General features: G+C 27.8%; 3 protein-coding genes across 3 annotated transcripts; all 3 read right to left on the reverse strand.

Annotated features, from left to right (window-relative positions):
* Position 1: 1 nt before the first annotated feature.
* LOC111287450 (TOM1-like protein 6) lies at positions 2-4,779 on the reverse strand. Its single transcript, XM_022878027.2, has 9 exons — positions 4,323-4,779; positions 4,024-4,102; positions 3,832-3,930; positions 2,919-3,032; positions 2,630-2,787; positions 2,452-2,533; positions 2,287-2,372; positions 1,662-1,931; positions 2-1,278 (listed from the first exon to the last, which is right to left on the reverse strand). Exons 1-9 carry the CDS (start codon positions 4,454-4,456, stop codon positions 141-143), a joined length of 2,160 nt encoding a protein of 719 aa, XP_022733762.1. The 5' UTR covers positions 4,457-4,779; the 3' UTR covers positions 2-140.
* A 9,182-nt stretch (positions 4,780-13,961) lies between these two features.
* Positions 13,962-15,852, reverse strand: LOC111288353 (protein LURP-one-related 15-like). Its single transcript, XM_022879227.2, has 3 exons — positions 15,341-15,852; positions 14,393-14,614; positions 13,962-14,263 (listed from the first exon to the last, which is right to left on the reverse strand). Exons 1-3 carry the CDS (start codon positions 15,617-15,619, stop codon positions 14,117-14,119), a joined length of 648 nt encoding a protein of 215 aa, XP_022734962.1. The 5' UTR covers positions 15,620-15,852; the 3' UTR covers positions 13,962-14,116.
* Positions 15,853-16,712: 860 nt separating this feature from the next.
* Positions 16,713-17,904, reverse strand: LOC111288186 (protein LURP-one-related 10-like). The gene is made up of 3 exons (XM_022878963.2): positions 17,594-17,904; positions 17,263-17,490; positions 16,713-17,123 (listed from the first exon to the last, which is right to left on the reverse strand). The coding sequence occupies exons 1-3, from the start codon at positions 17,840-17,842 to the stop codon at positions 16,977-16,979; spliced, it is 624 nt and encodes a 207-aa protein (XP_022734698.1). The 5' UTR covers positions 17,843-17,904; the 3' UTR covers positions 16,713-16,976.
* Between the last annotated feature and the right edge of the window lie 5,255 nt (positions 17,905-23,159).

Consider the following 23,159-nt stretch of genomic DNA (forward strand, 5'->3'; position numbering starts at 1 on the left):
CTTAGGCACAACCCATGAAAATCTATACGTATATGACAATAATAATGAATCACAAATCAATTTAAAAGATAAATCCACGTTAGATACGGATTTACACCGTATTCACATGGACATATCCTTGCATAAAGCCGAAAGTGTCTTCACTTCCTTCCACCAACCATACCTTGCGTAGAAGAACCTGACAAGCTAGGCGATGTACTGCTTGTCATCTTAAGCCTTCCATCGGCATTTCCAAGCACATTCAAATCTTCAAACAATCTGTATGATGGAATAAAGAGCTTCCGTCCAGACACAGGAGCTGGGTTCCTAGGACCTACACCCGCCCAAGAATCCCTATTCATCATTGCTCCGTTGCTTCTTGTGGGGAATGGGTTAACGTGCTGAAAGGGTCTACTCCCTATCACGGGGTTTGATGTGGCAGCGTTCACATGGGGAGTAGAAAACATGTTATTTGGTGACGAAAGGTGATTTTGGCCGTTGAAATTACCTGGAGTGGCGGCCCATGGCGGAGGGGGATACCCAGATGAGTATTGAGGATATTGAGATTGAAAATGTGGCTGATATTGTAAGAATGATTGGGTTCGATTTTGGGACTGTGCTTGCAGCTGTGGTTGAGTTTGCTGTTGTGCTTGATGCTGAGATTTGTATTGTGCCTGCAACTGCAGTGATTGGGACTGTAACTGGAGTTGGGGTTGGGATTGTGTTTGGAACTGATGTTGGGCCTGAGACAATGAACTTGACTGGATTTGAGTCTGGGGTTCTGCCTGGAACTGGCTCTGGGGTGGGGATTGTGGATCAATTTGAGGTTGGGGTTGAGGTTGTACTTGTACCTTTTGTAGGGAATGATACTGTTGCAGGACTTGCGGCTGGGATGATTTCTGAGGGTGAGGCTGGGCCCAAGGAACAACATAACTATTATATGGCAGCTGTCCCTGACTTCCAGGGTACGCTAGGGAAGCGTAAGGATATCCTTCGGTGCTAGGAGGAACAGGTACCTGATGTATATTTTGGTGAGATGCAGATGGTGTAGGAGGGGTAGGGGGGAAGGAAGCTGATGTTGACAAGGTGAGGCTTAGAAGATCAATCAAGTCCTGCTCTTTTGTAGTCCTAACTGGTGCAGGTGCAGGTGCATCTGGCAAAGCTAATGCATTGCTCGGAGTAGAGGCTGAGGCTGTTGGCACATATGAAGTTGTTCCAGTAGTATTATTGATTGGCACAATAGCTTGACTTCTTCCAGCAGATGTACTCTGAGAAGACGTCGACTCTGCTCTGGAATGCCTGCATTCAGAACAAAATGTGAACCAGTCAAGAACTGAGCCAAACTGAACACATTTAAAACTATGATAATTGATCATAGACATAGGAACAGGTCAACAAGCTCTCGGCCTTCTACAAAGGATAAGAATAGTTACCAAGGCTTGAGATGGTTTCCACTGAAAAGATTTTGACTAGTATGTCTATACAAACTTATAAGCCAAGTGCATTTCTTTTGTCTTTTAACAAAAAAGAACAAATAAATTATCATGGGATGTGATTAATGCTCTGATTCTCTCTAGGTGGATTTTGCCTAACTATAAGCCTGTATACACAAACATAAAATTAGTCATTTCTAGGATAGTGACAGGAAATATAAGATGAATTTAGAGGTTAATGTATGAAACCTTCTAGCTAGCTGTGCAAAATCATCTTCCTCTTCATCAATCTGGCTTCTTGTCACAGTAGCAACTGGTGCAGGTGGACTGATATTAGGTGCTGGGTTTGAATTCTTCACTTCATTTGATTTGTTGGAGGTACTTGCTTCAGTTGGCTTGGAGCTTACACTTGTAACTTGAATTGGAAGGAGAGAACCTGAAGCTATGGCATCATGTTTTGCAAGTAAGCTTTGCAGACCATCATTTAGTTCAAGACCTCGAGCTAGAAGTTCCTCATCTCTGCCACATAGCCAAGAAAAAACCTTTGCTATCCACACATAGACCATGTGCAAAAGAAAGAACTTTTGATAAAATCCACACACGTCATGTGAAAACAAAGAAACACAAGTACACAGGTGGATGCCATAGATAACAAGAGGAGCATGAAGATGATAATTAAAAGAAATGCTTTCGAGACCAAGGACTTTAAATCCCTAGGTGCACACCCATTGTTAGTCCTAGATTTTCCAACCATGGGCCCAACAATTGGGCAGAGCAACCTGATAGATGAATTAATGAACAAAGATAATAGAGAAGGCTATTTACAAAAAGTCATTAATGCCATTTCAAGAAGATAAATTTGGTGACAACTAACCCAGTAGTTGTAAGCATCTGCATCAACTTTTTTTGGTTGGAACGACATCGGTTGACAAGATCAACTATCACTTCATCTTTTACTGCCTGCCAATACAAATAAAGAGTACAGTTAAAGATTTTACTCTCAAATTAAATTAAAGGTTTTATTATTTTTTGTTCATACCACACTGTCACTGGGGTTTACAGCTAGCAGCATGTCACTTAAGAGCTCGTTAACATCCCTCATAGAGTCCAAGCTAGACAAACTAAGATAATCAAAGAAAATTTCAGCCAAAGGAACAGGACAAAAACACCTATAGAAGAACACAAACTTTATAAACAAAACTAAAGTGAATTAAGACCTTAAACTTTCAATTTCTGTAGCCATTGTTTCGTCAAGCCTTCTAGAAGAATTGCTTGGCATTCCATAACCGGGGTGATTCAGGGTTGCACGTGTAGCAGGTAGTGCAAAGATAGGAGCTGCATCCGATGAACGCTTGGGAAATACTACTCCAGAACGCTGCCATTGCACAGTCATAATTTTAGATTCACTAGAGTAGTCAAAGACAATGAGAGTATTTGATCTTAGAAGTGGAAATCCTTGGATATTATGTCCTTGATGACAGTCCAATATGACATCTAACTACTTACCCTTAGCTCATCATATGCCCTGTAGTACTGAGGATGTTTACCCCCAGGACCACCAAATGCCTCCTGCCAAGAGTCCAACAAAGCCAAGATTTTGTCCCTCACTAGCATATCCGCCTGCAGAATTCAGTCGGTCAGGCTCATTAAAACTGACAGAAAGATTGAGATTTTAAATAGAAAGAGATGACAGATGAAGCATTTAGATTGATAATGTTTAACAAATAATACTACTAATAAAAAAGTCATATACCAGAAAAAGAATGTGAGAACAATATCAAAATAAATAGAAATGAGGTGCTGAATCCATGCATCAAAAGTCAAAACATGCATAAGGAAAAAAAAAAAAAAAACTACATTTCAGCCAAGGTAATGCCTTGGTAAAATAACTCTAGTATCAGTCCTTGGTTCAAGAACACCAGTATCAGTCAAATAGGGGATGCAAATATGGCTGCTAGTATGTAGTGCATAGGTTCAGAACACTAGTATCAGTCAAATAGGGGATGCAAATATGGCTGCTAGTATGTAGTACATAGATTCAGACACTAGTATCAGTCATCAGTTGAAGTGAATGCCAAGCATCTTCAATAGAGAAATAAGATTGTCTTCTTTCACAGGACTTATGCTACATCATTAATTTTCCTCCAACCACATGCGCAAATCTTCATTCCATAATTACATTCCCAGCCTTTCTTGCTTTTATTGTAGACTTTTGCTCGCAATGACCCCTTTAAGCCTAATGGCTATGAGCTAGTTCTATGCATTCTAAAGGCCATTGAATTAAGATAACCATAAAAGAGGAAAAAAGTAGCAAAAATCCTTTCTGAAAAAGGCAAAAAGTAAGCAACAAATAGTTTTAACCAGAAGAATATGACCAACAATTCATGTAATAATTGAATCAGTAAAATCAAAAACTTACCTTCTTCCTCACAATTTTGACCATCTCCCCTAATATATTCCTCTCAGCAATCTGAAAATGAACATAGTCACCACAATTCTTCACCATTGTCTCCAAAAGCTACAAAGGGAAAATGACACGTGGTTAACCCACAAACACACCTCAAACATGAAATCCCCAAGAAACCAAAAAGGGAATTTCCAACAAATTTACCGTCAAAGCTAGTAATTGCACTTTAGAACTCTTGTGCTGCAACCTTTTCTTCACAGCCTTTACAACATCCTTTGCTTGCCTGACAAATTCACATCCACAGTCCAACCATATCATAAACAGTCATGACTTTAATAGAAACAGTGAAGAAACTAAAACAAATCAATTATTTTTTTTTAGTTAAATGATTTTTTAGTTAATAAATACCAACATAATAGCATGCAAGTAAAAATTAAGAAATTAAACTGAAAAAAATTCAAAGTCAACCCCTTTACAACAAAACAAAAATTAAAACTTTTTACCAATGATTAGAATTAACAGAATCACAAATATCGATGTTCATAGTCCAGTCAGGAGCGATTAGAAGATCGCTTGTTGCCTTGTCTACTGCTATTGTTGCTGCTGCGGAAGTCGCTGATGACATCATCGTCATCATCTTTGCTCTTATCTTCTCTTCCCTTCCCTTTACAATAAAACAATGGTTTCTGCTTGTTTCCCGAGAAAATTCAAAAAAAAGAAACAACAACCTCAAAATTTTCCCCGGCAAAAAGGTCCTTTTCCTTGCCGTTCTGTTTGGATGGCTAGAAAAGAAAATACAAAACAAACCCTGGAGTAGGATACAGAAAGGAAAATTCTTTGCTTTCCTTTCAAAGATCTTTAAAGCAGGCAACTTTTATTTCATTTGTAATTTGTAAATTTTCTGCGGAAATTTCGTTTCTTTTATTATTAAAGTTATTTTTTTTCAGTTTATTTTTTTGCACTTTCCGTTGTTCTCAACCAGCTTAGCTTAGGAGGCCTCCTCTCCGTTAGTTCGATGGCTGACGCGCAATTTGATGTCGTGAATGAAACGCGCTGCGTTGGCGTAATCTTATGGTATGAATGGTTTTGCAGAAATTCCGAAGAGCAATTGCTAGGTACGGAGATGAATTTACAGAAAACTCCTTTTCCCCACTTTTCTCTCAATTTTTGGCTGTAAATAAATAAAGAGCATACTAATAATAACCAGGGTGAAGCCCACGTTTCACCATGGTTTTTAATTTTTATATTATTTGTTAATTTATTATTATTGTTACGAATAAATATTGTAAAAATTTTATAAATCTATATAATATTTGCAAAAAAAATTGTAAACTATCATTTGATAGATAAAATACTTAATTTTTAAAATATTTAAAGTTTTAAAGGTACATTAAAAAAATCATTATTACTTGAAGAAAAATGCACTCAATAATGAAAGTATTTTTCATTTTTTTATTTGAAAAAATTCACAAACTAATAGACGGAGTAATAAGAATGATACAATTAAACATCAAATTTAATCTAAAAATTTATGGTTAAAATACTTAATTTGAAATTAAACATTTAGATGATTTTTTAATTCAAAACTAAACGTTTTAATTTATACAAATAAAAATTAAATATTATTGATTTCTAACAATATAAAATTTTTTTCAACAAAAATCTTGCTATGAAAGATACATATCGTTATCATGCATGAAAGAATAAAATCAAGCTGAGTTGGTTATTTCATAGTGATTAAGTTAGAAATTGGCACATGAGATAGAAGTGTTCTTCATTTTTCTCTCTAAAAGAGTAATTAGTTCTTTTTAAAAAAAAAAAAACTATTTTCAATCAATCTTCAAAACTCAAATTTTTGCTACTATTTTGTTGTTGTAATAAGTTTTGATGCTAATGAAGTTGGTGAAGAGTGAGATCTATACTTTAATTAGTGTTGATGGTGGATTAGTGATGATGGTGGTGAGGTCAATATATAACAAAAAAAGCTTGCAATAATCTTTTAAAGAATCACTTTTTCTAAGCTGTGAAAGATTAGGACATGAAAACAGTTCATTTTTTACCTTAAATGTTAAAAAAGCCAAGCAAGTTAAAGGGTACTCATGCCAACTACTATTATTCTCATTCGTGAAATCTTTGCTTAAAAGATTATTGCTTGCTGTATCGGTGGTGGTATTGCGACAGAAGTACAACCCTTCACCACTGCATAAAATTTAAGTCGTTAGCCATTTTTAGTAGCCTAAAATCAATATATAAACTTTCAAACACCTAACTCTTAATTCCACATTTTCTTAAATGAATTGGGTAGAAAAGAAATATGGGTAAAGTAGGGAGAATGGACGCCACTGACTTTTTTTTTTGTGTGAAAAAAATAATAGAGAGAAAAGAAAAAAATAGTATAAAATTTAGATAGAATAAGACGAAAGAAGAAATCATGGTGCAGATTTTGCATACTTACAGACTTCAGTTCGTAAAAAAGAAGAGAAATGATAAAGAAAAAGAGAAAATGAAATGAAATAGGCTTAGAAAAAAAAAAGATAAAAGCCTTTACATCTATCATTCAAGGATTGGAAGCTTAATTATACGTTATTTTTTTTTGTAATAGTTTTTAAACTTAATGGCGCGTATCTTTTACAGTAAATTTTTTATTGAAAAAAATTATACATTGTTATAAATCGATAACATTTAATTCTTATTTGTATAAATTAAAACGTTTAGTCTTAAATTGAGCAATCACTCAAACGTTTAATCTCAATTTGAGCATTTAGCCAAAAATTATTGATATTAATATAAACAATCTTAAACTTATTACCCAAGAAATCAAGGTTAAAACAAAATGACAATTTGAATGGTAAAACAACATAAATCCTTCACAAACTTAGAGGGAAGATGCATGCAAAGATATATTACTTTTGTGTAAGATATGTAAAAATAGATCATTAAAATTAATTTATAAAAACTTAAACAACTACATCTAAGAAAGTACAAAGACAAAATCTTAAAAAAAAAAGTAGTGAGATGATCATAAATATATAAATAAAGCATTTAACACAAAAAAAAAGACCAACAAAAACTCAATATAGTAAAAAAAAAATCAACCTTAAAATCATAAATAAAATTTTAAAAAAATAAAAAATATCATCACATGCATTAAGACAATTCTATCAAACGAAAAATAACCTAAAAATGCAAACAAATAAAAGATTAGCTCCAAAAAAATCAAATATCGAACAAATTAGGTTTTTTTCTTTTTATTTTTGCCGTTGTCTTGGCATAAACTCAACAATTTGATGACAAAAAAAAAGGTATTAGGTGAAAAAGAATGAAAAAAAATAAGAAATGAAAATAATGATTCGAAAAAAAAATGAAAAAATAGAATGAGAAAAGTTTTTTGATTTTTCTATTTAGATCTTTCTACTTCTTTTCTCTCCATTTTCTTTCCCTCATAACTTTTCTATGTCTCTCGTTTTTTTTTTTTTTCAAACAACCTGCATTTTTGCTTATCAAACTTCCTTCTATTCCTTTATTTTTTTTACTTTTCTAATAAACACATGACACATGCTATTTCCTATCTTCATGTAATGTTATATTTTTTGTCCAATACCATATGATCTGAAAAAACCTGTAAATATCCTCAATAATCAAAAGAAAATCTTCATTTTACTTTCTAAAAAGCTGTCCACTGTAAAATTTTTGAGAAATTAGAACCCTTAATTATTAACTAAAAAATAAAAGGGTAATATAGTTATTTTACTATAAAGGACATCTATCATTCCCTAAGACTTTTTAGGGATATTTTGTTATAGTTTATAGATATAAACATATTTATTTATAAGAATATATTATATTAAAAATTAATGTGAAATTTAGTTAAATTATTATTATATAAAAGGAGGGATTTTTTAAAATTTAATTATATTAAAAAATTTGTGGCCGACTTTGTTTTCCTTCATGCAATTATGTCAACCGCGTGTCTAATTATTAATTTTATTTACAATAATTTGAATTTAATATTAAAAAAATTAATATTTTATTCGAAAACCTAATTATTAATTTTTTTAACTTAGAAAATCAGTTTGAACTTGAGGAAAAAAATTAAAAATGACATGAAAATTGAAATCGAAAATAATATGAATTATGTTTCTATCTTGCTAAAATAGTAATAAAAAAATTGAAGAACCTTTTTTTTTTTTTCTCAAAATTTCTTTCTTGTTGAATCTCATTGTTTCTTCCTAAAGAAGAAATTTGGTTTCATTAAAAATGGAAGAAGGAATCAATTTCTCTTTCTTAAAATTAAACTTGATAAAAATTGATATGTAGACATCATAATTGATCCGGGCCTAAGCCTTTTGAACCTGATCCAACAGGGTTTAGGCCAATGTTTATTGGGCCTGATTCAATGAGGCCAAGTAGTTGGCCCAATTGTTTGTTATTTTATTTTTATTTTTTATTATTTATTTTATTTTAAGATAATATGACATTAGTTAAAAAAAAAGAAAAATATAAATTCTGCCGTGTATAGGCACTGGCAGAATTGCAATTGGTTTCAATCTCTCCAGAATAATTCTCAGGCTTTCTGATAATGTGAAAATCTAATCGAAGAGGGACTCCTAACTGATTAGAAATTTTTATGATATGATTCTATAAATACATACACAGCCACACAGAAACATAATAGAAAGGAGAGATCACAGAAATACATGGAAATCAGAAGATTAGAAATACATATAGGTTAATCAAATAGGTTAATCAAATAGGTCACACATAGATACACAGGTAAGTAATTAGAGAATAGAACACAGAAAAATAACATAAATAAAAACACAACAAGCATTCAAAATTTTTTTTTTGAAGATTTTTGGGGTTTAGAGAAAAAAAGAGATTTTTTTGAAAAATCTAAAAAATTCTCAGATTTATGAAAAATTTTCAGTTTTTGGTGAATTTTTTGGCATCGATTGAATTTTTTAATAAGTTTTTCGATACCAGTTGAATTTTTTGGCAAGCTTCTCAGAATCCAGTTAAAGATTTCAGCTTACTGTAATTTTCGGTGAACCAACCCAAATTTCGACGGTGTTTTTCAGAATCTAGTGGAGATTCAATCGGAGTTCATTCGATTTTAGAAAGAGAGGAAAAAAAAAGAAGAGAGAGAAGGGGAAGGTGAAATCTGAAGGAAAAGGCTAGGAGTTGCCTTTTATAGTAGTTCCAAAACGATATCGTTTTGACATTTTAATTTACCCTAAGATCCGTACGTTTTACCGCTTGGGCGACTCAACTTGAGCGCTTGACCCGCTTCAACCTGCATCCCTGCCTTTGGTTCCAGTTGAGCCGAGTTGTAAACCCAACCACCAAGCTGAGTCTCCAAGTCGTCTTCTGAATCTAAAACCAAGCCGATTCGAATCGGTCTAGCTGAGCTACTTCTATTTTTTTGGTATTTTTTATTTTATTTAATATTTAATTTATGTGTTTGTTTTTTCAGTTTTTTTATTAAATTTGAAAAAATAATAAAAGGAAAAAAATAAAATAAATTTTGAGAATAAATATTAATTATCCAATGATGGAATTTATAGAAATTTTAAATGATAAATTTTTATAAAATTTTTAGGTAAGAAATTTTGTCTAAATTTGTCCCAAATTGTGAAATAATGTAGATAAAGTTTTAATAACAATAATTAATATTTATTTTCAAAACAAAAAAAGAAGAAAAATAAAAAAAAATAAAAATTTTGGAATTAAATACAAATTATCCAATGATGAGATTTTTAGAAATTTCAAATGGTAAATTTTTAAAAAATCTCTATGTGAGAAATTTCTCTAAATTCATCATAAATGGTAGAATAATTTAGATGAAATTTCAATAAAAGTAATTGTATTCTTTTCCAAATAAAATTTTTTGGTTGAAAAATATTTGATAATTATCTAAGGACGAGAATCTTAAAAATCTTTTGGTGAGAAATTTCTTTAAATTTATCATAAATGGTGGAAGAATTTAAATGAAATTTCAATAAAAATAATTGTCATATTATTTTCTTTTTGAAAACAAAAAAAAAATAAAAAAAATTTAAATAGGCCCAAATGGTGAAAAATTTAGAATTTTGAAAATTTTTTTTTTAAATTGACCAAAATGGTAAAAAATTTAGAAATCCAACCAAAAAAATAAATAAAAATTTTTTAAATAGGCCCAAATGGTGGAGAATTTAAAAATTTAAAACAAGAAAATATTTTTAATTTGGCCCAAATTGTGAAATAATTAGATATATTTTCGACAATAAAAAAAGAATAATAAATAAATCTTTTTTCGACAACGAAGCCGCTTTAAGGAAACAAATGGGATCCTTGAATACTCTTAAGGTGAAGAAATATTTTTGAGAATTCTATTAGATTGATAGAGAATCTTAAAAATTATTTCTAATATTCAACATAAAAACTTAAAACTATTAGAATCAAGATCTTAGGATAAATTTAAAATAAAATAGTACCATCTTACGGATGGGCATGTGAGGGTGCTATAACCTTTTTCATATGTAATCAAACTTTCGAACTCTGTTCTAGTTAGTAGATTCGAACCTATTCTTTTAAGGACTCTTAGTCAAGCTTAGGAGTTTCTTAAAAGAATAGATTCTTTAGGTGTCCAATCACACATAAAAAAAAGATTAAAAACGACTCTATCCATTTTGTTAAGTTTAGATATAAATTTTTGGATCTATATATTATGGCATGGTACATAAAAAACAATGAAAACATATGATGCGATTATCATTTTCTCAAACAAAGGTTGAGCCAACTAAGCTTTTTCTCTCATTTAAAATGATAACAACAACATAATAATACTAGCAATAAGAAAGATAATTACAACATATGAGATTCATTAATTTTAACGTAGAATGATTGTGACTTTCAATTTTATTTTATTTTTATAGTGGTTGGAGGCGTAAATCTTTAACTCGATCAATATTATTTTATTTTATAAAAAATTCATAAATTAAAATAAAAAAATTTTAAAATATTAAAATTTAAAATTATTCGATATCAATTCTTAAAATGATTACATAAACTAATATTTATTACTCCAATAATTAATTAATTTGCAGTGATATCACACTACTTAATCTATACTAAATATTTATTTTTTCCATTAAGAAAAAAATATAAAATCATAATCATGAGCAATGCCTAATTTGGTCTGGCTTTGAAAATTTGCTATCCTAAACAATTAAGGAACGTCCAAAAAACATTCCATTACCGCCTTTATTCTTGGCGTTAGGAGAAAAAGAGAGCATGGCGAATTAAGGTTAATGGAGATGAATATTCACCTATAGCTCTCCTGAGTTATCCATCCATTGAACTTGTAAATTTAACTCGAATCGAATTGAATTTTGGATAAAATTTTGAAGGTATTAATCGAGTTTGACTCATAAACAATTTTGTGTTTTACTTTCACTAACCCAAAAAGTGAAAAGAAAAAAACGTTTTTCTTTTCTTTTTCTTACTTTTGTGTTCATGGTTCTATTTTTATATAAATTTAATAAATTATAATGATGTTACATTTGAACAATTTACTAATTTCATATCAATTATAATGTTGTTTTTTCATTTTTGTTTTATAATAAACTTTTAAAAAATAAAAAATAAAAAAAAGGAAAAAAGAAAACGTATCAGCTAAAAGGAAGCTGATTACCAACCCTAAACCTAACCTAAATTGTTATTAGTTAAATAAGCCAAACATGAATACCATCCTCTCACTAGACTCTTATTTATTTATGTAAGAAACACATGCTACACATTTTGAATTTTATATTAACGATGAAATCGTAAAGATGATTGTATTTAAAAAAAAAAAAATTAATGAAGTAAAGAAGGAGATTCAGGATTTAATTTAATTAGTATATATAAATATTATTAAAAATTAATATTTAATACGTCTAAAATTTAAATTTTAATATTATTTATAATTTATTTTTTTTTATTTTTAAACTATTACTTTTTTATTAAAAAAATAAAGAAATTCAAATTTAGTCGAATAATGATCATGAAAACTGAATAATTAAGGAAATCGTCTTTATTATCACATGAAACTTTTCAACAATTAATTTTCTTTTCAATAAAGAAATTGGTTTTTACCAATTAAAATTTAATTATAGGTTCATAAGAGACATATTTTGCCGTGATCTAATTCTTAGGGTCAAAAACAGTAAAAATAAAAAATGCAAATGGAAGGACTTAAAAGTTACCCAAAATTATTTTATCGTTTTAGGCATAGATTTGCTTGCAAGTTTCAGAAAAGAATTAATGATGATTGTACCTGTTGTATTGAATTTAGGTAAGTTTCACAAAGGCAAATTCATGAATTTCTAAAAACAAAGTAATTTTAATTTGATTATTTAAATTTCTTAATGCTTGATTTATGTAATAAATTTTTTAAATTTAATTTTTATTTGATTATTTTAATAAAAAAATTTACAAACTTGACTTAATTAATTAAGAATTTTTAGCTACTAAGTGTTAGCCTTTATTATTGTCGGTGTCGGAAATTGGAAGCAAAGCAAGTCAACGCTTATATAAGCTATCATGCCATGTGCGACCGCTAAAAATTGATTTCAGGTCTGCCATGGAAACACAATCATTCTCCATTCACTGCGATTTGCAAAAGCAGAAGCTTTTTCTGGGCATTGATGGATACGATCATCCTTCTCTCTTGAGAGTAAGAACTTGAAAATACAATAAAAAAGAGATCGATTAATGATAAAGGTCAAGAGTTTTTTTATATTTATATTTTGATATTCAAATCAGTATTCGGTCAAGAAGTGAGAAGGAAAATAAGATAAAAGGTATGCAAAGAAGCTAGTATTCCATTTAATTTAGGAGTATTTAGAATGGGCTACTTATATCTGTACTTAGCCTGAGTTCAGCATAGGAGGGCTAAGATTGATGTTGTAGAGCTCATAGTTGAAGATTCAATTAAGAATAACAAATCAACATTCGCATGTGTTCATAGATAATCAATTGAGGTAATTGAGCTGACGTGGAGTTTTAAATTTCAGATTGGTTCAACACTTCAACTCAATCGAAATGATTAAACTGCTCTTGCTTGACAACTACGTATACTCTAAAAAAAATATCCATTTTACCCTTTAAACACTAAAAGGCCCCTAACACATTGTTGAAATGCTCCAAACCCTACTGATACGAAAGGGTTGTTGTTGGCAGGGAACTGTAAATGTATCACAGCCTAGGACACTCCTGCTTTGGAAACAGCCCGACAACCCGACCTTAAAAGCACACCGGGCATGCAATCGATCACCCCCAACAAAATTAAATGGCTGTACTCATGCTGGACCACATCTACAATTCTACATATTGCTGGCCCATGCTAAATTCCTGTGAAAATTACTGCAGGGGGTTACGCAAAGGTCAAACTACGAACTGCTTAATAACTTTTTGTCAGCTTTTCAGGTTCAGTTCAAAGCGTTTTCTATATCCACAAATGTTAAATGTTGGCAATTCAACCAGAAGTGTCAATTAAACATACAATTGAGTCAAGTCTGTGGCAGATAATTTTGGTTTCTCAATGATTTTAGATGCATAGTGAACTGCATAAGCTACAATAAACTTACATTTAACTTAAATTTATTCTTTTGTCCTTTATAGTGATCAAACATCTCTTAAATAACTTTTACACGAATTTTCTGGAATTTTCATTAAAGTTCAACAATTCTTATTTTTTAGGTTTGAAAAAATAAATCTCACAAAAATTTATCAATCCAACTTCAATATTTTCAAAAATCAATAAGAACACATTAAGATCAGTCCAAAATTACTCTAAATGTATGGAATTTTTTTTTTTGTTGAGTTTGATACTCAAAGTATTTGGATCATTACATTTAAATGTTTTGAGATTAAATTATTGATTTTAAAACTAAAATCAATTTAACTTTGAATTGTTTCAAATTAATCTTTTAAATCATTCAAATTTGAGTTTGTCTTATATTTAAATTAAATGATTTTAAAATAATTTATTTTTTAAATCAATTTAAGTTTGAGTTCGATCGAATTGAATGGTTCTTTTATTTTAGATTAATTTTGTCACTATTAAATTAAAGTAACAAAATATGTTCTGAAAGATGGGCAATCAAATCAACGTCTTGATCTGGCCAAAAAAAAAATCAACTTCTTGAACATATGTATCTTTTATAAATATCAAAAGGAGAAGAAAATTGAGCATTTTTGAATTTGTGGAGACATGAGCCGTCAGCGCAAGATTTTCAGTCAAAGGGTAGGGACGAGCAAAATGGTGCTTTTATGTTCAGTGATCGCCATTACGATCCGCATTGATCTCATCAAGAACCACAACCAGAGCAACAACGAATGCATAATCAACATTAGGGTATGCAGTCAGTCCATAATTGTCTGTGTCAAATACCATGGTTTGCACGCTGTGTTTTCTTCGCATCTGCAATATATTATTATTATTATTATTATTTATTTTAAAATCCTTGATAAATTTTTTTTGAGAAACTAGATAAAAAGTAAAATATTGATAAAAAATACAAATTAAAAAAAAAGGTTTGCCATTAATTACCTGTGCAATTATATTTTCTCCAGCATATATAGTGCAGCCGCTTTCATACCAGCTCCCTTTGACTATGAAATCAGGCTGTGATTCATTAGTGTTGGATGCCAAGAAAACGTTCAATGTCGTCTTCAATTGGAGGAAAGATGATTTCTTTACACTGAAAAGCAAATCATTGGAGTTGTTGCTTTCTCCTCTATAAACTTGCCATCTCCTGTGTACAGTCAATATCTGACCAAGACAAGATAAACATTACATAAGGTTTAACCTTAATTTGCTATATAACTTTTCTGCTATATCTACGATTAGAGGAAAAAAATAGCCAAAGATTTTTTTAAACACTAGCAATAATTATTGTTGATGGACCATAGATTTAAAAAAAAATTTATTCACTGTCAATAGAGTTTTTAAATTAGTAAGATAACACATAATTAAAAAATCAAACAGTTGTTAAATTTTTAATTTTATTCGTAAAATTAAAAAATTTTACTAATTGTATATAAATACGAATTTTAAATTTAAATACATTAATTAATGATAAGGGTAAATTTTTTTTTATCAAATAAGGTTATTGACTTGCTAACAGCCATGTAACATGTTGATATAGTATTGAAATTTTAAATTCAATGATCAGATTTTAAATTAGAATAATTTTAAATATAAAAAGTAATTACTTATATCTTCAAAAAAAATAATAGGGTTCTCTTGAAGAATAAGAAAACTTATTGATTTGATAATCAATTAAATAAAATTAACGCGTTTTGTTTTTGTATACAAATGAGAAACACTAACGTGTCTGAAAATCTTTGATCCAAATGAGTTGGAACATAAAAAAAAAAAAAAAAAAAATTATACTCTGTGTTTTTTCGGACTTATTTTGGTCTGAAATTTTCCGAAAGGTTAGCATTGGTCTGGATAAATTAAACTAAATAAATAAAAAAGGAAACAAATTTTTACCTTCTGTTTAAGAGAGACGAGAGGATGTCCAGCGGCGTCAAGCAAAAGGCGACGATCACGAAAGCTGAACAACTTACCTTTAGCCTTAAAAATAAGGTTACCATCAACGTCGGTAATATCACAATTATTTTCAGCAAGTGTAAATACTCTTTGTTGTATTTTAAGATCAACGGGATATGGGGCAACGAACTGTTCTCCAATCACCACAATGGGGTCACTCAACGGCGTATAGGCATTGGCTGGTGCTGGCATTGGCAGGTTTCCTCCAATGGCTGCCATAATCACTCTAACACGAAAACAGAGACGAAGTTTCCGAGAGATTTCGCAATTTTCCTTCTTGGGTTGTTTTTTATTTTTTATTTTTTTGTCTTTTGCGGTTGATGATGACTTGTTTGACTACCATCTACAATTATACACGCAAGTTGATGAACAAGGCCAATGGCGTTGCTAAAAAGTGGGAATGTCAATTGTGGGCACATTCCAGGAAATTTCATTGGGACTTTACGCGTTTTGAATCAAATTGTTGCGCCGGTTAGTGATCTGTTGCAACGAATAATTAACTATTAAATAATACAGAATATTTTACCAAAAAATTATCTGGCGCAATATTTATTTAGATTCAGCTTGTAAAAATTACAATTAAAAATGATTTCAACGATGGAATTCAAACCTAATACTATATAATATGATAATTCAACTAAAATTGGATGCCCACACTGTCATTAAAAAATTGGATTTCATTGTAATGGATATCGATTTTAAGTTAATGGTATTGTTCCAAATGCTTGTATCCTTGTTTCAAGAATTGGGTTAAATCTACTTGGGTGAATCTTTTCTTCTAATTCATGCACAAATAATTCATTTATTTCTTGAAGAAATTAAAAAAAAAAAAAGACCATCCAAGATACTTAAACTTTTAATCTGATTATTTTTAACGTAATTAATTTCAAATGATCAAATGAAGATATATAAGGGATAAGGTTGACAAATTTATAATTTAAATATTATATTATAAATTTTTAAAATTTAAATATTATATTAAATATTTTATTATAGTTTAAAGTCTTTCTTGATATTAAACGTATCTATTTTTCTCAAAATGAAAGATTTAAAGTCAACAATATTGGAGTAGAAATTTTTTTTACCTACTGTGCATGCTAACATAATTAACTATCATGAAGTTGATATGACGAAATTTCTTAGTTTAGATTTTCTTTAGAGGGTAATATCTCTTAGAATAGTCTTTCATATTTTTTTACTGCAAGGGAGGCCAAAGTCTGACGAGTATAAAGGAAAAACAATTTGAAGTAATCCAAATAATTGAATCTCAATCTTACGATTTTTAATATTTTGTAATGCGTCAAAGTAGGAAGTATTGTTTTTAATCAAACAAAAGCCGCCTTTATTCAACCGTTATGTCAACATTTTTGGCTCTAAGTAAAGCAATTGTTAATCCTAGGCTCACTCCAATACAAAACATGTCATATACTTTCTTTACATTGAAAAAAAAAAAATCCACTCAATTGGGTACAAATGATGGAAAACTAATTATACAGAGCTAATTTGACAACATAAAGGAAATTATCATAAAACAACAGATTCAAGATTTATCGTTTCCAAGCAATTGGAAACCTTCTCAAACGCCTACGCCCTCAGTACTATTTATCCCATCAAGAATCACGATAAGGGCTACGATAAATGCATAATCGATGTTGGAATAAACTGTCACCATGAACTTGTCCTTTCCTGTCAAGATGCTTTCAACTGTGTGGTTCTTCTGCATCTGCTCACATTAATTCAACAGTCATTAATCAGATTAGAGTTTAAGCACCTCGGATGTTCGTTTTTTTTAATGAACCATTTGTGCATGAACTGGAAGAAAAGAAAAGACTTTTGACTTTGAAGTTGAAGGAAAATCTTACTTGGGCAACGATTTTGGAAGACTCTCCAGCATAAATAACACAGGATCTTTCCAACCAACTGCCTTTAACCTTAAAATCACAGACATCCTCCTTTATGTTGTTTGCCAAGAACACATCTAAATTGGACTTTAGCTGAAACATCGAAGATCGTTTAGCTGAAAAGATAAGATCACTTGAGTCCGTGCTATCTCCCCTGAAGACTTGCCATCTATCATGTGCACTTATTAACTGCATCAATAAAAAGAAACAAGTAAATAAAAGCTTAAAAAAAATGCTTAACTTGAACATATCTATAAAGGCATCCGGCATGCCATTAGGGCTAAATTACGACCTTCTGTTTGAGAGTGACAATGGGATTTCCGGCAGCGTCTAGCAAGACTCGACGGTCATTGATGGTTAGAAAAGTTCCTTTAACTTTGAAAATGATATTGCCATTGCTGTCTGTAACTAGAAAGTTGCCATCAGTGATGGTCAAAATCTTGCTGGCAACTGCAAGTTCAATGGGGTAAGGAACACAAAAATGAGGGCCGATAATCGATACAGGGTTAGCTGTTGGTGTGTTGGAACCAGGGTGTGCCATTGGGAAAGAGGGAATTGATAGCTTGAATTTCGTTTGTTTCTGATATTTTGGTAACACATTCTTGGATGAGGCAACCTATATATAGAAAAGTATTAAGGCTTCTGATAGGCGGAAAGGAGGAGGAAGTAACATGGAAACTGCATAAAGTCAGACAGGCAGTTTTTCATAATTGCCATCTGTAGCCTATGTCCATGAAATTCATTTTTTACTTGGATTATTATACACATTATCCATCTATACGTGGAAACTCTAAAAATGTTAATACTGATCTATTTAAATATTTTTATAAAATTTTAAATTAATAAATTTATTTTTTAATATATAATTTTTATTAATTAATTAAACTTTAATTTAAATCAACTAGAATTGAAAATAGAATTTATGTGAAATTAAATTATTTAAAATTTTAATTTCAAAAGTGTTAAAAGTGATTGAGTAAAATATACTTAGTAAATTTTTTTTTTATAAATTTTAATTTAAATGAATTTTTAATTCTTAGACTCTTTTTTTTTATATATATATAATTAGATTAAAAAAAATGTTAAAAGTGATTGCCTAAAATACCTTTAATAAAATTTTAAATCCGAAAATGTTAAAAGTGATTGATTAAATTATCATTAGTAATTTTTTTTATAAAATTTAATTTAAATGATTTTATTTTTATTAATAGATTCTTTTTTATAAGTAGAATGATTTTTCATATGAAATGATAATACAAATACAACGGGATCATAGCTTTTTGTGCATAGAAATAAAATAATTATATAAAGTTTGTTTATTTAGTTATTGTAAAAATAATTGTATATGTAGTTTATGTTAATAAATAAATGCATTAAAAAAATCATAATTAAAATATTGAAATATATTTGTTTATTTCTATTTTTTTGTTTTAATATATTAACTAAATATGTATGTTAATGGTTTTATTATTTAAATGTTTTATGAGTTAATTATTTGATTGTCGATAACATAATTAATCTTTTTGTCCCTTGAAATAATTCTTTAATATATCATTTTTACAATTTAGTCTAATCTTTATAATTAATTTTTGTTTTGTATTTTTTTCCTCTAGAATTTTATAATTGTTATTTTTATAAATAAAAAATAATATTAAATCAAATGCAAATCAATTGTATTCCTTTCACCAACAATTAGTATTATGTGACTCATTGAATATTTTAATTGGATTTTTCACTTGTAGAATTGGATGATTTAAGAGGTCTTGGAGCTATTAATAGTTTAGGATCAAGTCTGGTCAAATTGTCATAAAAATTATTCAACTTGATCGAAATAATAATTGATTTAATTTTCTCTCAACTTAATATGCATATTAATTATTAATTTATATCTCAAGATTATCTAATCTTTTTCAATTGTATTAAACTACTTGCTTTGTTATCATCTAAGTGATTGAACGACCTAATGTGAATTATTCGAAATAAAAATTATTAAGAGAAGTAAAATTAATCATTTTTGGTGAATTCTTTCAAAGTGTGACAAAATTCATTGGAACTAGTTTTTAGATGTGTTTATGCCAAAATTACATTCATTCATAAAAATATATATTGTTAATGCCAAAAATGAAATCATTATAAATTGCATATATATTACATAACAAGTTTGTTATTCTTAGAATTGAATTTTCTTAAGAAAGCATAACAAGTATCAATGTTAGGAATTTATTTTATTTTATTTTATTCTATTTTAATTTAATTTTTAAAGTTATGTATTTTAATATTTTTTATATAATAAAAATTTATGTATAACAAAAATTTTTACATAAAAAATTAAGATTTCAGTTGATAGAACATACAATTACATTCAATTGATGGGAGCATCGATGGAAGATTATTCTAAGCAGAAAAATAAAATAAAAAATTGATTGATTATGCATAACTTTATCTTCTCTATATGATAAAGAAAATTAGTGCTATATCTTGTTTTAATAAAAAATATACAACTGTATTGATTTCAAATTTCTTTTAAGATCAATATGAAACTCTTTTATTTAGAGAAACATTGCATACTCGTTCATTTTCTCTTTTATATTATTTGAAAAACGTGCACTATTGTATCAAAAATTTTAAAGTTGGCATATTAGAAAATTTTTGTTTAAAAGAATTAAAATTCATCAAATTAATTATCACTTTACATCTAAAATAAAAAATTATTATAAATTATAATTTAACTAAGCCTAAAAGTGATTTAAAGACATTTATTAGTATAATTTATTTGATAAATATTTTTTATTGTGTATTTAGTATTTCATTCATTTTAAATTTTGATTTTTATAATTTTGAGTTAGATTTAAATTTAGAATCAGCGACCAATTAAGTTGAGTAAGTTTTATCATCTATTTTATTCAATGTACTCAATTATTCACTTATACACTTGATCTATTTTGACTCAATAATTGATACTTACTTATCTTTATTTAAAAACTAGATTCAAATTGTCCTAAATTCAAATAAAAAAGTATATTCAATTACTTATAACTGCAATTTTACTTTAGAATATTTTTAAAATTAATTAACTAATTTAACCACTAAGATAATAAAAACAAAATATTACGGATGAAGAAAACAAGCTTAAATAAGGAATTTTTAAATTGTTATAGAAGATGAATAAGAAATATTAAATTCTGATTTGATTACTATTTCTATTCAAAATTTGATTATAATTAATCATTTCAAGTTTTAAATAATTGTTAAGTTGTTAACTTTTTAAAAGTAATTAAAATTGAGTCAAGTTAGTTCATTTTTATAACTAAGTATATTATATTATTTTTAATTAAATTAAAACTTAAAATGAGTAAAATTTTATTTATACTCAATTTAAATTTTAAATTATTTTAAGTTTGAGTTGATTAATCTATATTATTTTAACTATACTTTTATGACATTGGTAATAAACTTCATAATAGAATGGGAACACAATACAATAAAAATTTAAATGCAAAAGTAATCAAGATACTAATGATAATTTTAGAAGAAAATCTTTATGTCCTAGTCTTATAGAGATTAAAAGATATATCTTCTTTTTATGATTTTGAAATTTGTATTGCAAAAATCTTAATCTACATAAATGAATTTATAATCGTTAATTTGTTGATCAAGTTGTTATTATATGGGCTAAGAAAAATAATTCAAATATTTTATTTGAAAGAGATATCATAATTTATACTGATTTAAGAAGACTATATAGAATTAAATATTATTTAGGTTGTTATGACTTCTTACAATATTCTTTACTCTTTTCAAATGAAGAAGTTGATTAATATCAATTAAACATTTTATTACTTTCTCTACCATACAAATTATATTATTTAGCATAAATTCTGGTCACTTTCTTTTTGGATGTACACAAATCAATAGTAACATAGTAGTAGATAATTAATAATTTAGTAATTGACAATTAAAAACTTAAATATAATTAGTATAACTTAGAATTTAATTAATAATTTAGTAATTAATAATTTAAAACTTAATGTAATTAATGTAACTTAGAAGTAATTATCAATAACTTAATAATAAATTAGTGATAACTTAATAGTAAATTAGTGGTAATAGTAAATGAATGATAATTTAGCAGTTAATAATAATAACTTTTTAGTAAATTAATAATAACATAATAAATATATAATACCTTGATGGTAAAACAATTATAATATAGTAGTAAATGCATAACAACATAACACTAAATCAAAGATAACTTAACAAAAAATAAGTGACAACTTAGTCATTAATTATTGATAACTTAGTAATAATTCAATGATAATGTAATAGTAAATTACTAATAACTTAATTGTAAATAAGTGATAATTTAGTAGTAATTTAGTTAATCATTGATAACTTTTTAGTAAATCATTGATAAATTAGTAATAAATCATTTATAAATTTATAGTAAATTATCAATAACTTAGTGATAAATTAACAATTATTTAATAGAAATAATTCATAACTTAATGGCAAATCATTGATTATTTAATAGTAAATAATTGATAACTGAACTATCAATCATTGATAACTTTTTTATACTTGAAGTTGTCAGGGATTAAACCTTGGTTTCTAGCAAAAAGGAAGTCAAAACTTTTATTTTGAGGTTAGGATAAACCTACTATGAACCTATTCAAATTAATAAAAAATTCTAAATTTAAATAAAATAATAATGTTATTATATAAAAGAAAATTATCTTATATATTATTAGTGAATTTTTTAAATTCCATATTTTATAGTTGTAAATGCATAATATACTATTAAACTAATGATAAGTTAATGAAAAAGAAGTGATAACTTAATAATTAATCAATGATAATTTAATAATAAATTAATGATAATTTAATAGTAAATCAGTTTCAATTTAATAGTAATTAATTGATAAACTTAGTGGTAAATTATGAATAACTTAGTAGTAAATCAATAGTTAATCATTGAAAACTTACAAGTAAATTAAAATAACTTAGTCATAGTAAATTATCAATAACTTAATAGTTAATTAGTGAAAATTTAATAATAAATTATAGATAATTTAATATAAATTAGTGATAACTTAGTAATGAATCATAGTTAATTTAGTAATAAATATATGATAATTTTGTAGTAAATAATTGAAAACTTCATAAATCAATGATAACATAATAGTAAATGCATGTATAATAACATAATAGTAAATTATTGATAATTTAGATGTAAATTATTGACTTAGTAATAACTTAATTGTAAATCAATGATATTTAGTTATAAATCAGTGATAATTTTATACTAAGTTAGTTAATCATTGATAACTTTATAGTAAATTATTGATAAATTAATAGTAAAACAATTATAACTTTATAATAAACCATTAGTCACTTAGTAGTAAATCATTAATAATTTATTAGTAAATCTTTTATAACTTAGTAGTAAAACATTTAGAAATTAGTTGTATTTCAATGCTAATTTAGTAATAAATCATTGTTAATTTAGTAGAATATCATTGATAGCTTAGTAGTAAATCATTGATAAAATTAAACTAAATTAATGATAACTTAATTATTAATTATTGATAAATTTTTTATACTTAAAATTGGGAGGAATTGAATCTTGGTTATTAATAAACTTAATTATTATCATTGATAAATTTTTTACACTTAAAGTTGTTAGGATTTGAATCTTGGTTACTAATAAAAATGAAGCTATAAATTTTATCATAGAAGGTTAGGATAAATCTATCATGAACCCATTCAATAAGAAAATTTAGTGAAAAAATTTTAAGTTTGAATAAAACAATAATGTTATTGTATAAAAAGAAATTTATCTTATACTAGACTTGAACCCT

Source organism: Durio zibethinus, chromosome 4, assembly GCF_047325235.1.
Source record: "Durio zibethinus cultivar Kanyao isolate XHJ-2024 chromosome 4, ASM4732523v1, whole genome shotgun sequence".
Lineage (NCBI taxonomy): Eukaryota > Viridiplantae > Streptophyta > Magnoliopsida > Malvales > Malvaceae > Durio > Durio zibethinus.